General features: G+C 40.4%; 1 protein-coding gene across 1 annotated transcript in view; it reads left to right on the top strand.

Moving 5' to 3' along the window:
• Nucleotides 1–14,291, top strand: part of SCN8A (sodium voltage-gated channel alpha subunit 8) — a 190,193-nt gene that overhangs the window by 120,605 nt on the left and 55,297 nt on the right. The window contains exon 12 of the mRNA XM_061127572.1: nt 9,020–9,415. Coding sequence (XP_060983555.1) covers nt 9,020–9,415 — 396 coding nt within the window. The remainder of the gene's footprint in view (nt 1–9,019; nt 9,416–14,291) is intronic.

The following is a 14,291-nucleotide window of genomic DNA, read 5'->3' as shown; positions in this document are numbered from 1 at the left end:
GGAAATGTCTGTTGGATTTGGCAGTAGAAGTCCTTGAGAACTTGAAAGACAGATTTCAGTCCAGGATAAGGGTGGATGCCATATTGAATGGGAAGAACTTCCCATTCAAACTTTTTTAAAGAATGTGGGTGAAAATAAGCATTTTTATAATCTTTTATGGGGGCGGGGGGACCCAGAAGAAGGGGAGACGGAAGTAGAAAATGGAGTAGAGTAGAATAGAAAAGAAAATAGAACAGTCTTGGGAGATGTGAGAATAGGTGTTGTCTTGAATAGGAAGGGGGCACCTTGTCCTTGCCCCCCAAAAAAATACATAGGGCAGTAGGAGTGTGTGTGTGTGTGTGGGTAAGTTTGTAGATGGGGAGCAGGAAATGGACAAAGATGACCCCTGACAGTCTCATTTTCAATAATAGAGGAAATTTAAAATTTTATTGAAGGGAATGAGAGGTTGAAGAAAATAGTGACAGCTTAAAACAGTTATTAAGAAGATTGGGAGAGGGAATTTCCCCTAATCAGGTTCTGTCTGTTTACTAAAGAAGTCCCAACCCTTCAGCATTGAATTCACAGCACCCTGCTTCCCAGGACTCAGCTTCCCTTTTATGGTCTCCAGTCCCTGTGCCCCGTCAGGCACCCTGTACTTACACCAGAGAGAGCTATTAGATGCTTCTCATACATGATGCTTCTTTTCTACCCTCTATTTTGCTCCAGAAACAACCTCTCTAAGAAGCCCTGTTTTTTCCATTTCTGAATGTCCACACTATACTTATTCTTCACATTCTTCTCCCAAGAGACCTTCCCTGACCCTCCCCATCCTACCCCCAGGTAGAAATTATCATTTCATCTTTCCGTTATGTTTTATATGTCCCTCTTTGTGTGTTGCTTTTTACTCTCTGTGGTTTTATATTTACTAATCTTCATATCCTGTCCTCTCTCACATAAAGTCCTAAAATTAAGGCCTACTTCTGTGTACATTCAGAGATTTGTTGGAAAAATGAATGAAGTACTTTTGTAAAACTGATTTAACTCCTTCTGGAACTTCTTTATGGCCTGGAACCATCTCTGTCTCACCTTCACCTCACCTTTCTCCTAGTTCAGCCTCTTTTGAGGGAAAGTGTGATTGTAGCTTTGTTGTAATCCAACCCTTGCCTTGAGAGCCATCCTAAGCTTGTTAATAAATACCTTAGTGCTGTTAACACTTCGCTATTGAATGGGCTCTGATTAATCTATAGGCTTCAGCACAGAGTTGCACTGATTGCTCCTTAGCTCAAAAAATAAAGCTGGGCTTCTGAGATGTCCTGCTTTGCATGAAAATGGTCACTTCTTCTCATTTCCCCATCGGAAAAAACTGTGGATTCCTTGAGACCATGGCTGACTGCCAAGACTTCCTTAGAAACTGCAAGGTAGTGATATTCTTTGTCCTAGGACTCTCCTGAAGTTTCTCTGATTTTATCTGAAAGAATGGTTGAGGAAACTGAGGCCTAGAGAGATTAACTCTTTTATCTAAGGTTATATAGCTAGTAGGTGTTGGAGTCAAGATTTGAACCAGGTCCTTCTGACCATAAGCCTTGTACTGCAGCCTCTAGCCATCCCCTCCCCACTCACCTCCACACATACATGGTCATCTGTTGGGTTGGCTTCACACTGAAGGTGACTTTGGTTTTCCCACCGCACAGTTCAAGTGAACATCAGTGGCCTGTACTGTAGATCTGCTGAGAGCCACTTTTTTTTTTAAATTAATTTTGCTGGAGTACAGTTGATTTCCAGTGTTAGTTTGAGATCCTCTTGAGACATAAAATTATTGCTGTGTTTTTAGGCTTTAGGTGAGTTTATAAAGTCCCTTTTTGCAAAGTATTTTAATTACTCTACTGCAGCAGTTTTCAGACATTTTGGTCTTCATATCTTTAAAAATTATTGAGGACCCCAAAGAGATTTTTTAATTTATTATATTAGAAATAATAATTAAGAAATTTTATAATGTTCATTTACTGATTTATTGAAAAAATGGTAATGATAAACCTACTATGTTTAACACAAATCATACATATTTTTGAAAAAATTAACTGTTTTCCAGATCAAAAAAATTTAATAGAAAAAATAGTACTGTTTACATCTTTGCAAATCTCTTTAATCTGTGGTTTAATGGGAGATGGCTAGAATAGCATACCTTCATTCAGTCTGTTGCAATATTCCTTTTGGTTGAAGTATTTAAAGAAAATCTGTTTTCATACAGATATAGTTGGAAAAGGGAGGAATATTTTAACAACCTTTTCAGATAATTGTGAATATTCTTCTTTGATGCTATTCCAAAATTGGATAATAGTAGGTTTTTAAATGGTTAGTTCCAATGTGGAAGCTGAAACTGTATCAGTAACTTGGTACTGTTACATTAAAATCCTTTGTTGTATTTTATGCCATAGATATTTAATTCTTGAATGATTTGTAGGATCCTGCACTGATCATTTGGGAAATACCGCTTCACTGAGTTATGCAGCTCTTCCAAGTACTAACACAGAATATTAAAAAAATCACATACATTCTCGCTCAAGCTCATAAGAAAAGTCTTTAAATTCTGGGAAACTGTCAGGCTTGCAGTCTGTACCTCTGAGAAATGAGAGTGATAAAGGCAGACATCTTCTTAATATTATTATGCAGTGGTTTAATCTTGTGACCCACCCCTCGTAAAAAGGGCACAAGGACCTAGGAGTTCCCAGACCACGTTTTAAGAACCACTGTTGTATTGGAAAGAAAAAGTGAAGTGAAGAAAAGATGAACTATGGCATGGAAATAGGACATTTAAATCATCAATTTCTTACATTCCAAACATCCTAGTCACTGTTAAGCTTCATTCCAGTAGACAGCTGACATGGATGCCCTGAAATTCCCAGTTAATTTTTCTGTAAAATCTGAGGCCATGCCCTCAGATCAAGAACATCCCAGAGCTGTTCTCCCAAGCAGACACCTAGATCTAAAGTAGTATTTTTAGTTAGCTGTGATGTGACTGCCTGAAAAGGACCAGAAGCTTCTTCCTGGTTTGTTGATAGGAAAGATTTTGAAAACAGGACCCATCTTATAAACTAGCTGAATCCCAGGAGTTAATAGAGCCACAGGTCCCGAGTCATCAATGAAACCCTTCAATCCAGAAAAATTAAGATTGGGGAGGGGCCAGGGTGGCTACTCTCAGGATGTGTCTCCTTAGGGAATTGGCCAGATCAGGGCTAGATGCAAGAGGTACAAGGCTAAGTGGGACAAGTTCATCTTTTCCCTTCTATGTTGATTGCAGTGGACTCTTTTGCCAAGAATGGAACAAAGAATTAAAGAATAATAGATACACTGTTTACTTTTAGTTTCTTTTTTTTCAGGATCCTGATCCCTGAGTGTCCCTGGGTCACTGAATTTGTCATTGTCTTTCCATCACTTCCGATCACTTTCCTATCAGTTAAGAATAGTCAGGTATTATTATATACTATGTGAGGTCTAACATAGTATATAATTTTTCCTCATACAGTCCATAATATTTTCTACTAGGTCGTAGCTTTTGAGAGGGCAGGGACCGTGTTATATGTCTTGTTCACCACTGTATCCATATCACTTAGCACACAACAAGTATTTGATGATCTTTTGTCAAATAAAAATCAGACCTCTTTCCTAATATGTAGACTTAATATACTAAGCAGTGTCAGCACCTAACATTTTGCTAATAAAAATCACGGATCCAGTCCACAGAGGCTTGCTGTGAGAAGGGAGGCAGATTTTATTTTCTGTATTTTATGATGCTTTGACATGCTAGGAGCCTTGCTGGCTGGAGAGAGCTGCCCCTCCCAGTGCTAGTTTAATTTCTGGAGATAACGAGCAGCTTGCCCTTTCATGTGCAGATCAACCAATCCAAGACCTTTATCCCCAGCATCCTTTCATCTAATTCCACACCAGCAAATATTTCCCCAGCCCTAAATCCACTGTGTGGATCACAACAAACTATGGAAAATTCTTTCTGTAGCCCAAAACCTGTCTAAAATTATTCAAACTGTCCGATTTTAAACTTGTTCCAGTGTGCCTGCTCTGCTTCACCATCCCTATCTGAGGAAACCACAGCAAAGGCTCTGGGCCCGGCTTACCATACCTGATTAAAACAAAGTCATAGGTACATTCCCAGACACTTATAAGTCTTCTGGCCAGTCACATTGTTTAGAGAAGTGCTTATCAAATTATGTGTAGGGAAGGATCAGTTTCTATTTTTCCCAGTTCTTCATGAACTGATAGATACTCTTATGAAATATAATAACAGTAAATTTCTAGAGAAAAATATCCCATTCTTGGATGTTGTGAAAATGCCTAATTGCTATTAAAATTTCTAAATGCTTCTCTCAGCTCTTTACTGTCTCATTGCAAACCAGCAATGGATCATATACTAGCAGTGATCTGTAAATCACACTTTGAGAGCTGATTGAGGAGAATGAATCAGTGAGGGTGCCCAAACATATATGTGAGATGAGGAATAGCAAGCAGTAAGCTAGAGGAGGCACTGATCCCCTCTGCCAACCCAAGAGCATGAAGAAGGAAGTAAAAGAGTTGGCCATGTGTGTGCCTTATTAAAAATACATATGTTATTTATCTATTTTTGGTCATTTTGGGTCTTCGACACTACGTGTGGGCTTGCTCTAGTTGCAATGAGCAGGGACTACTCTTCCTTGCAGGGGGCAGGCTTCTCATTGTGGTGGCTTCTCGTTGCAGAGCACAGGCTCTGGGGTGCACAGGCTCAGTAGTTAGTTGTGGCACTCAGGCTGAGTTGCCCACAGAGAACTTTCACAGTGGAATCATTTTAAAAGAAGGTTAAGGCCTAAGCTCTAAGGCAAACATCTTATATAGTTAAAAGTTACTTTGAAATTTCTTTAGAGTCATAATTGGGCAAACTAATTATCTCAGGGTAGCAAGGAAGGTTGTCTGAGGTTAGTTGTTTGTTAGGTTTTGTTCTCTTAGAGCCCTGGTCCTCAAACTGGGATTACATGCTTTCAGGGCACTTGAAGATTTTTCAAGCACAGTTTTAAGGAACTTGATTTTCAGATCTTTAAGTTACATATTCTTATACCTAGGGTGAACCCTGTGGTCTAAAGTCACACCATTTCTCCTTTTCCATTTTTCTTTTCACAGTCAGCCTTCTCCCACTTTACAAAAGGAAGGCATACCTCTCTATCACCCCAAATCCTGAAGATCTTTGGGGTGCCAGACAAAGGAACAGTTCAAAATATTAGTGTCTACAGAGTTTTCTTTAATCTGTTGTTGTTCAATCCCTCAGTCATGTCTGACTCTTTGTGACACTGTGGACTCCAGCATGCCAGACTTCCCTGTCCTTCACTATTTCCCAGAGTTTGCTCAGATTCACGTCCATTGAGTCAATGATACTGTCTAACAATCTCATCCTCTGCCACCCCTTCTCCTGTTGCCTTCAACCTTTCCCAGCATCAGACTCTTCCAGTGAATCAGCTCTTCGCATCAGGTGACCAAAATATTGAAGCTTCAGCTTTAGCATCAGTCCTTCCAATGAATATTCTGGGTTGATTTCTGTTAGGATTGATTGGTTTGATCTTGCAGTCCAAGGGACTTTCAAGAGTCTTCTCCAGCACCACAATTGGAAAGCATCAATTCTTCGGTACTCACCCTTCTTTATGGTCCAACTCTCACATCCCTACATGACTACTGGGAAAAAAACCATAGCTCTGGCTATATGAACCTTTATCAGCAAAGTTATGTCTCTGGTTTTTAATATGCTGTATGATTTGTCATAGTTTTCCTTCCAAGGAGCAAGCGTCTTTTAATTTCATGGCTACAATCACTGTCAGCAATGGTTTTAGAGCCCAAGAAAATATAATCTGTCACTGTTTCCACTTTTTCCCCGTCTCTTTGCCGTAAAGTGATGGGGCTGGATACTATGATCTTAGTTTTTTTAATGTTGAGTTTTAAGCTAGCTTTTTCACCCTTCTCTTTCATGCTCATCAAGAGACTCTTTAGTTCCTCTTTGTTTCTGCCATTAGAGTGGTATCATCTGCATATCTGTGGTTGTTGTTATTTTCCTGGCAGTCTTGATTCTAGCTTGTGATTCATCCAGCCTAGCATTTCATATGATATAGCCTGCATAGAAGTTAAATAAGCAGAGTGACAATATACATCCATGTCAGTATACAGCCTTGACAATATACTCCTTTCCCAGTTTTGAAGTAGTCTGTTGTTCCATGTCTGGTTCTAACTGTTGCTTCTTGACCTGCATACAGGTTTCTCAGGAGACTGTAAGGAGGTCTGATTCCCATCTCTTTAAGAATTTTCCACAGTTTGTTGTGATCCACACAGTCCAAGGCTTTAGCATAGTCTCTTAGTAAAGCAGAAGTAGGTGTTTTTCTGGAATTCTCTTGCTTTCTCTATGATCCAACGAATGTTGGCAATTTGATCTCTGGTTCCTCTGCCTTTTCTAAACCCAGCTTGTACATCTGGAAGTTCTTGGCTCACATACTGTTGAAGTCTAGCTTGAAGGATTTTGTGCATAACCTTGCTAGCATGTGAAATAAGCGTATACTTGTACGGCAGTTTGAACATTCTTTGGCATTTCTTTAATCTGGGAAACTTAAATCCATTGTAAGGCTTTCTGAATTTACCTCCCTTACATACTTCTAATAAGAATGAAATATAGAATTATAATCAGGGGCATTCAGATGTTTTAAGTTCAGGAGCAGGATGGATGTCACTGGGATACATAGTCATACATTCATTTAAAATGAAAAGTGAGGTCATACTTTTTCCAATAAAAGTAGGTCTGATTTGGCCAATTGCCTTGATAATGGGAACTGGCTTTGCTAATTAGATCATATGGTGGGCATTTTTTAAATTAAATGGGCTAAATCTATGGCTTTAAAGTTTTAATGAAAACATCTCTAAAGCATGCGGTAAGATCATTTTATTAAAAAATTAATGTTGGCATTGATGTATAGAAATTGACAATGCTTTGATTATTCCAGAAAAGGTTATTCCAACCTTTTCTGTTAGGTCAAGTAAAGTTCCTTTTAAAGAATAACCCCTGTAAGAGGCACTGATATAATTATTAGTAAATAATAAATAAAGCCTTTTTGATACCTTTAGAAATCAGGAAATGGAATATTCTAACAACTGGGTAACAAGTCCTTTGGCAGGTTGGGTGATTTTCAATTCTTTGCTTTCAACAATATTGAAAGAGGACTTGATTTAATTGTCAGCTGATAGATCATTAAGATAAATTTTGCTGATAGCTTACTATGTAATTTTGGCATATAACTTGGAAGGAGTTCAGAGAATTGAGTGACATTACTATAACAGTGTTCTTCTGTTCCAAGACACCATTTACATGAATAAGATTTCTCAGCACTTAAAATCTAATCTTAGAAAGGGGAGGGGGGCTTCTGTTGAGCCATGTATGATTCTAATAATAAGTTACACTATCCACAGATATTTAAACATCAAAACACCAATTCGGGGAAAGAAAAGCTCATTCATCTCATTGAGATACATTTTAATAAAAAAATTTTAAGCTTAATAATTACTTATAAAACATAGAATATTTGTGATCAGTTGTATTAATGAGAATTGTAATAAAAGCACAATCCAGGGGAATTTTTTAAATTTCTTGGAGGCTCATGGTCATGGGAAATTGGTTTTAAGTACAGTTTACACTTTATTGTTGCAGAAAAGTATTGAAAGGGGGTCAATACAATGCATTGAAGCATAAACATATACATTAGCACAAAATTCTCTAGGTAATGTGGAATGGAAGTATAAGCTGAAAGAGAAAAATGAAAATTTTCTAAGTGATAAATATGAGTTTGACTTGAAAATGTCAATTCTGGGAACTTACAAATAGTTAAACTTCTGATGAAAAAAAAAAAGTTGAAAAAAATGGAGTAGAAGGGGACAGATACCATTTTCAGCAGAACTGAAAAACCACTGTTGGCATAGTTCTTAACCTGCATTGAAAGAGTAGTAAGTGGCTTCAGTTCAGTTCAGTTCAGTTGCTCAGTCGTGTCCAACTCTTTGTGACCCCATGAATTGCAGCATGCCAGGTCTCCTTGTCCATCACCAACTCCCAGAGTTTACTCAAACTCATGTCCATCGAGTCGGTGATGCCATCCAGCCATCTCATCCTCTGTCGTCCCCTTCTCCTCCTGCCCCCAGTCCCTCCCAGCATCAGGGTCTTTTCTAGTGAGTCAACTCTTCGCATGAGGTGGCCAAAGTATTGGAGTTTCAGCTTCAGCATCAGTCCTTCCAATGAACACCCAGGACTGATCTCCTTTAGGATGGACTGGTTGGATCTCCTTGCAGTCCAAGGGACTTTAAAGAGTCTTCTTCAACACCACAGTTCAAAATCATCAATTCTTCGGCGCTCAGCTTTCTTCACAGTCCAACTCTCACATCCATACATGACCACTGGAAAAACCATAGCCTTGACTAGATGGACCTTTGTTGGCAAAGTAATGTCTCTGCTTTTTAATATGCTATCTAGGTTGGTCATAACTTTCCTTCCAAGGAGTAAGCGTCTTTTAATTTCACGGCTGCAATCACCAAACCGGGCACTTCTAAATCTCTCCTTTTGCCAAGTGTGGCATAGAAGCTAACCTGGTAGATTAAAAGCACACTCCACGTGAGCTCATAGTAATGAAAACTCGACCCCCAGTGTCTATTTCCCAGTGGATTTGGTACACAGAGCATGATAGAAAAACCTGGTTTCAGTGTGTAGGTGAACAGCGCATAGAACTTGTGAATGGTTAACAGGTCAAAGACAGGTGTGCCTCAAGATTACGGGGCCAGGAGAAGTGAGTGGTGATGGGTGCTGAACGGCAGTAGAAATTCAGCATCCTAGAGTGCTTTCTGGGAAGCACCTGTGTTGTGATTAGCAGGAATGCAAGGATGGGGCCAGACTGGGGAGGCTAACAGCCTTTGTTCGTCTTATGTGGGGTCCCTTCCCGTCTCACCCTGCCTCTCTCGTCTCTCTCTCCTCTTGCCCCTACAGTCACTGCTCAGCATTCCGGGCTCCCCATTCCTCTCCCGCCACAACAGCAGGAGCAGCATCTTCAGCTTCCGGGGTCCCGGGCGGTTCCGGGATCCGGGCTCGGAGAATGAGTTTGCGGACGACGAGCACAGCACGGTGGAGGAGAGCGAGGGCCGCCGGGACTCGCTCTTCATCCCCATCCGGGCGCGCGAGCGCCGCAGCAGCTACAGCGGCTACAGCGGCTACAGCCAGGGCAGCCGCTCCTCGCGCATCTTCCCCAGCCTGCGGCGCAGCGTCAAGCGCAACAGCACGGTGGACTGCAACGGCGTCGTGTCCCTCATCGGCGGCCCCGGCTCCCACATCAGCGGGCGTCTCCTGCCAGAGGTGAAAATAGATAAGGCAGCTACTGACGACAGTGTAAGGAAGTAAACCGGTAGACCGCGGCTAGGCATGGCAGTCTCTCCCGCTCCCTTCCTCTCTTCTCTCCTTTGCTCCGCCTATCCCACTCGGTCCCATGTGCCCTCCAGCTCCCGTCTGGACCCTACGTCTCTACCGCCTACCGCTTCTGTCTTCTCCCTCCTGATTTGTTTCTGTTTCTTTCTTCAGCCCTCCTCCTTCACTCACCTTCTTTTCCCTTGTACTTTATTCCTTGCTCGGCTCCCCATCCCCACCCCCACCTTCCTTTCTTGTTTCTGACTCTTGCCCTTCCCCCATCAACCCTTTATTTTATGGATGTTTCTTTCTCTCCATCTTTGCACGTCTCTGTCTGCCTCTCTCCCCGACCCCACCCCCACCTGCTTTGACTGAATGCCTCTGGCCAGCGGATCCTGCCCAGATGGAATGAGAAGGGCCTCTGCCATCACCAATGACCAAGTCTATGCCGGTTTGAAACTACCATTGCTTCTCTCCCCCTACGTCCTGCCTCCTTGTAGGGAAACAGCTTGGAATTTAAAGCTCTTTTCTTTCTATTAAAAAAAAAGTTCAAATATATCTTTGAACAATTTTCTTAATCTCCTCTACAAGAATGAGATGTGATTTTTCCAAAGAGGCATGTGCATGTGTGATGCTGAGGATAGGAAGTGGGCACTGGGAGAGCCAGGCGAAGAGAGGTGAAGGAAACTGCTGGGGAGCTGGACGTTTAATAAGGGGATTGAGATAAATCAAAGGAGGGGAAGGTAGGTGGTTGGGGCAAGAACACATGGTACATGGGGGAGGAATGAACAGGGAAGTGAAAGATGAATTTTAAATGTAATCAAATGTCAGGCTCTGGAGAAGTGGCATATAATAGCGTCACTTCACAAAATCACTTGGCTAGGGGTTAGGATAATGGCGCCTCTCTTTGGGAATAGCCATCTCTTAACATTTCTTTAGATTCTAAGCTGTTTATACCTTTTTTCTAGCTTTAAATTCTTATAACCTTAATGATCCTGATCCTTTCTACCTCTAATTCCTTAACTTTCCTCAGTCCCTCCTTAGCTGGTCTGAGCTTCTTAAGATAGCATGTCGGTCCATTTTGTTGTAACACTTCAGTTTCCTCTAACACAGCATGAAGATAGCCGACCCTTTAATTAGCATGATGCATGTGTGGAGGAAAACTGGACAATCCAGGATGTAATTATTCAGAATGACCTGTTATTTAGCACTTTAGGACAGTTGTTGGACTATCCTCGGACAGTTGTTGACTGTCCTAAATTCAAAAGACAGTTAGGATGTTTGATGTTGTCCTTTCTCTTCCTACTCTTTTATTTAAAAGGAAAATATTTTCCCCCTTACATTTAGGAGGTTCTTTACAAGCTACAGTTTACTTTTACATGCCTTATTTGTTCTAAGTGAAAATTCCATAAGGCTGACAAAGTGGAGCTGATATTCCTGTTTTTGAGATGGGGAAACAGGCTCAGTGAATTTGTACTCTCTGGGGTTACACAACTCATCATTGAAAAACCTTTCAGAAACCTGAGTCTTCAATTTCTCAGTTAATTTTAATGTCTTCTCTACCTAGTCACATGACCATTGCTCTTCTTGAGAACTGTTTGTTTCAGATCAGGTGTAATAGGAACAATAATAATAACAAGTAGTGGTTCCAAAGTCCCCCGCTAAACCAGATAGTTGGCCAAAATATATGTTACGAATGACTATCTTTACTTTAAATATAACTTTTGATTTTCACTAATTCTATGTCTAGATATAAATTTTGGGCTCCACAATTAGATAGAAAATGATATTCTCTGAAAAAATAAGAGACGAAATCAATGGAAAATGACAGGTAGATCAGCATGGACAGTACAGTTGGGACAGTTCAAATGTTGAGAACCAAAGTAAAATTTTATATCCTACCAGTTTTAAAAAATATTTAAGTCAAATAACATATCTTGCTTTTTCTTTGAAGAGAAAGTATTAGAAAAGGTGTCCAGGAAGAAGGAGCTTGAAGTTCAGCTTAAAGGCAGATAAGCAGGTTTGCAGGTTTTGTTTTGTTTTGTTTTGTTTTAGCAGCTTCTGTTATATTGTGTGGGAGAAAAATGTGAGAGGCAGTTGAGCAGATGGCTGTGGAATGTACGGCTGTCTGCACTGCCTTACCCTGTGGCCAATGGAACGCTACCTTTGGGATTTTGGGGGTTCCTGCATGCTCAGCACCCTGTAAGCACTTAGAAGATTTCTTTGCAGTGGTCCTGAGTGATGATGCTGACAGACTTGAGCATTCCCAAGGTCAGGAGATCAGATCCCAAAGTGGCAGGAAGATGAGGAAGGCAGGACTGTGTTATTCTCAAGGGCTTCATAACTAGGAAAAACTGTTTTGTTGGAAGCCATAAGGAAGCTCCTCCTAGTAGTTAATGGTGTGGAAAAATACCTAAGTTACACGAATAAGCCAAAAAGACAGACCAAAACAAAAATAGAATGCATATCATTTGTGTGGTATATCATTTATGTAAGACAAACTGCATAGGGAAAAGGATGACTGACTACAAGTTAACAGTATTGGGAGGGAAATTACTAGTGATTTTTTTTTTCCTTTCTTACACTTTGTTGTTCTTTCTAGTTTGCTACAGTGGACCTAATCCTTATAGCTACCATATATTGAGTTCTGACTACACTATGCTCAGCAGTTTATACATATGTTCTCATTTAACCTCCTCATTCAGTAGGTGGTTTTATCCAGTTAACAGAGATTTGGTAACTTGTAGAAATGGTACCAAGGTCTTTCTGATGCCAAGAGAACTTCCTGACTGCTTATTTTGGAAGTAGGAAAACAGTCATTTATCCTAGAAGGAATTAATATATTCATGATGTTACATGCAGCCCGGGCCAAATGAGCAATTATTATACCCCTTTGGGCTAGAAGATGGTGATTCTCACTGTCAAAACATTTTGGATACGTCTGCAGCTATGGATTAACTTGTCTTCGCCTGAACCATCAGAGTGCTTCCAGTTACGTACTCATGCTTTATGGACTGGTATAGGAACCGTTGATGGTCCACGGTTGGTCTCACACAGCATGAATGCTTGAGCTATCCCACGTATGTAGTTTTTATTTAGGCTTAAATGAAGAAATACAATATTCTTAATGAAAAAAAGACATCCAGACATCACCTCATTAGAATCTCATCAAAAATATTTCACATCTTCATTCATTATTCAGTTGTGGTTGAGTGGTGATGATTTCTTGATAGTTTGAGAATTTTTGCTTTTGCTTTTTGCTGAAACACAGGATAAGGGGACTTTTCCCATGTCTTCAGCTCTGAGCTGGAAAATCATTGCTTTTCACTTGTAAGGGAAGTGGGTGCTCCTGACTGTCCAAAACGCACATGACTCAGAAGCCATGTTGTCGATGTAGAGGTATTATCTCATTTCATGCTCACAGCACCTGCCCTCTGAGTTAGATCCTACTACTGTGTGCATTTTACAAGGAGGAGACCAAGGCTTAGAGAAATAAAGTCACTTGTCCAAGGTTGCACAGTAAGCAGTATAGTTAGGATTTGAATCCAGACAATCTAACTGCACGGCGTTAACCCCTAACCATTATCCTATGTTAACTATGAAGCCTGAGTTCTTCATGATCCTGTAAAATTAGCATCTCTAAGCCCATATCCTTATCTGTAAAAAAAAAAGTGAGATAAAAGGACCTTTGTTAGACAGCTGTTTGAAGATTAAATGTAATAACATTTATAAAATGTGAAGCATATTACTTGGCCCATTCTTGGTATTCAGAAATCCAATTTCTATTCCTTTCCATGTGCATTTTTGGTCTTTTTAACCGGAAAAGTAGACAGTAGGATTTCTGCTGAATTGCTTGACTTGGAGAGAGTCAGATTTCTTCTAAGATTCTAAAGATCCTTTGAGAAGGAGAAATTTTTGTACAGTTGTTTTGAAACCGAATACATACCACAAAAATTTTAGCAAGGCTTGAACTGGAGGTAAATGACTAGGTTCTAAGGCCCCTTCTAAAATGCTCTAAATTTTAGTCCCAGGAAAGGTGACTGGCTGATAAATTTCCAGTTATATATTTCCATGTGAAATCAGTTTAGAATCAATAGCAAGTTGAGATTCCTTGGGTAGATCTGTGGAAATGTGGTCAAAGCCTGACATCGGCAGATATGGTAGAATACCTCTTTGAGAAGGGCAGCTACAATTTAGGAGGTTGGAAGTCGGTGGCTAAATGCATATTAAACTTTGCATTTGAGTTCAGAGAAATGGAACAAATTTGTACTGGGTTTAAAGTAATTAAGGTTCTCAGTTGCTTCCGCTATTACTCCTTAGGGGCTGAATTTTTAAAAGGCAGAGGCTCCTGACTTTTAAAAGTTGTTAGTTTTCCTCCTCTCTCCCCAACAAAATGAATCAAAAATACACACCTTCATCTGCCCCCCGCCCCAAAATGACCTAAAAAAAAATCAGGCAGGGGAAAAAATGAGTACGTTATCTTTCCTTTGGTCCCTGGGTCTCAGCATGCTTGGAGGAAGATGCCTTTGCCACACCTCCCAGGTGATGAGAATTGGGCAGTTGAGCCAATAGCAGAGACATATCTCACTGAATCCTAAGCAGGTTCTAGATGGAAGGTGAGGATGAAGCTGCTGTACCTGGGAAAATGTCTGCTTCAGGTTTTCTTCCCTTCAATTGGCCGTGGTCTGACATAAGAAACGACGACCATTACTGTTAGCAAAGTAAAATGGTGCAAATACTTAAAGACAGTTTGGCAGCTCCTCCAAAAGGTAAACATAGAGTTACCATATGACCCAGAAATTCTACTCCTAGGTATATACCCAGGAGAATGTCAAACATGTGTTCACACAAAAATGTATAC

Source organism: Dama dama, chromosome 3, assembly GCF_033118175.1.
Source record: "Dama dama isolate Ldn47 chromosome 3, ASM3311817v1, whole genome shotgun sequence".
Taxonomy (NCBI): domain Eukaryota; kingdom Metazoa; phylum Chordata; class Mammalia; order Artiodactyla; family Cervidae; genus Dama; species Dama dama.
The sequence above is the reverse complement of the archived record's forward strand: the minus strand, read 5'-3'. Positions and strand labels throughout refer to the sequence as shown.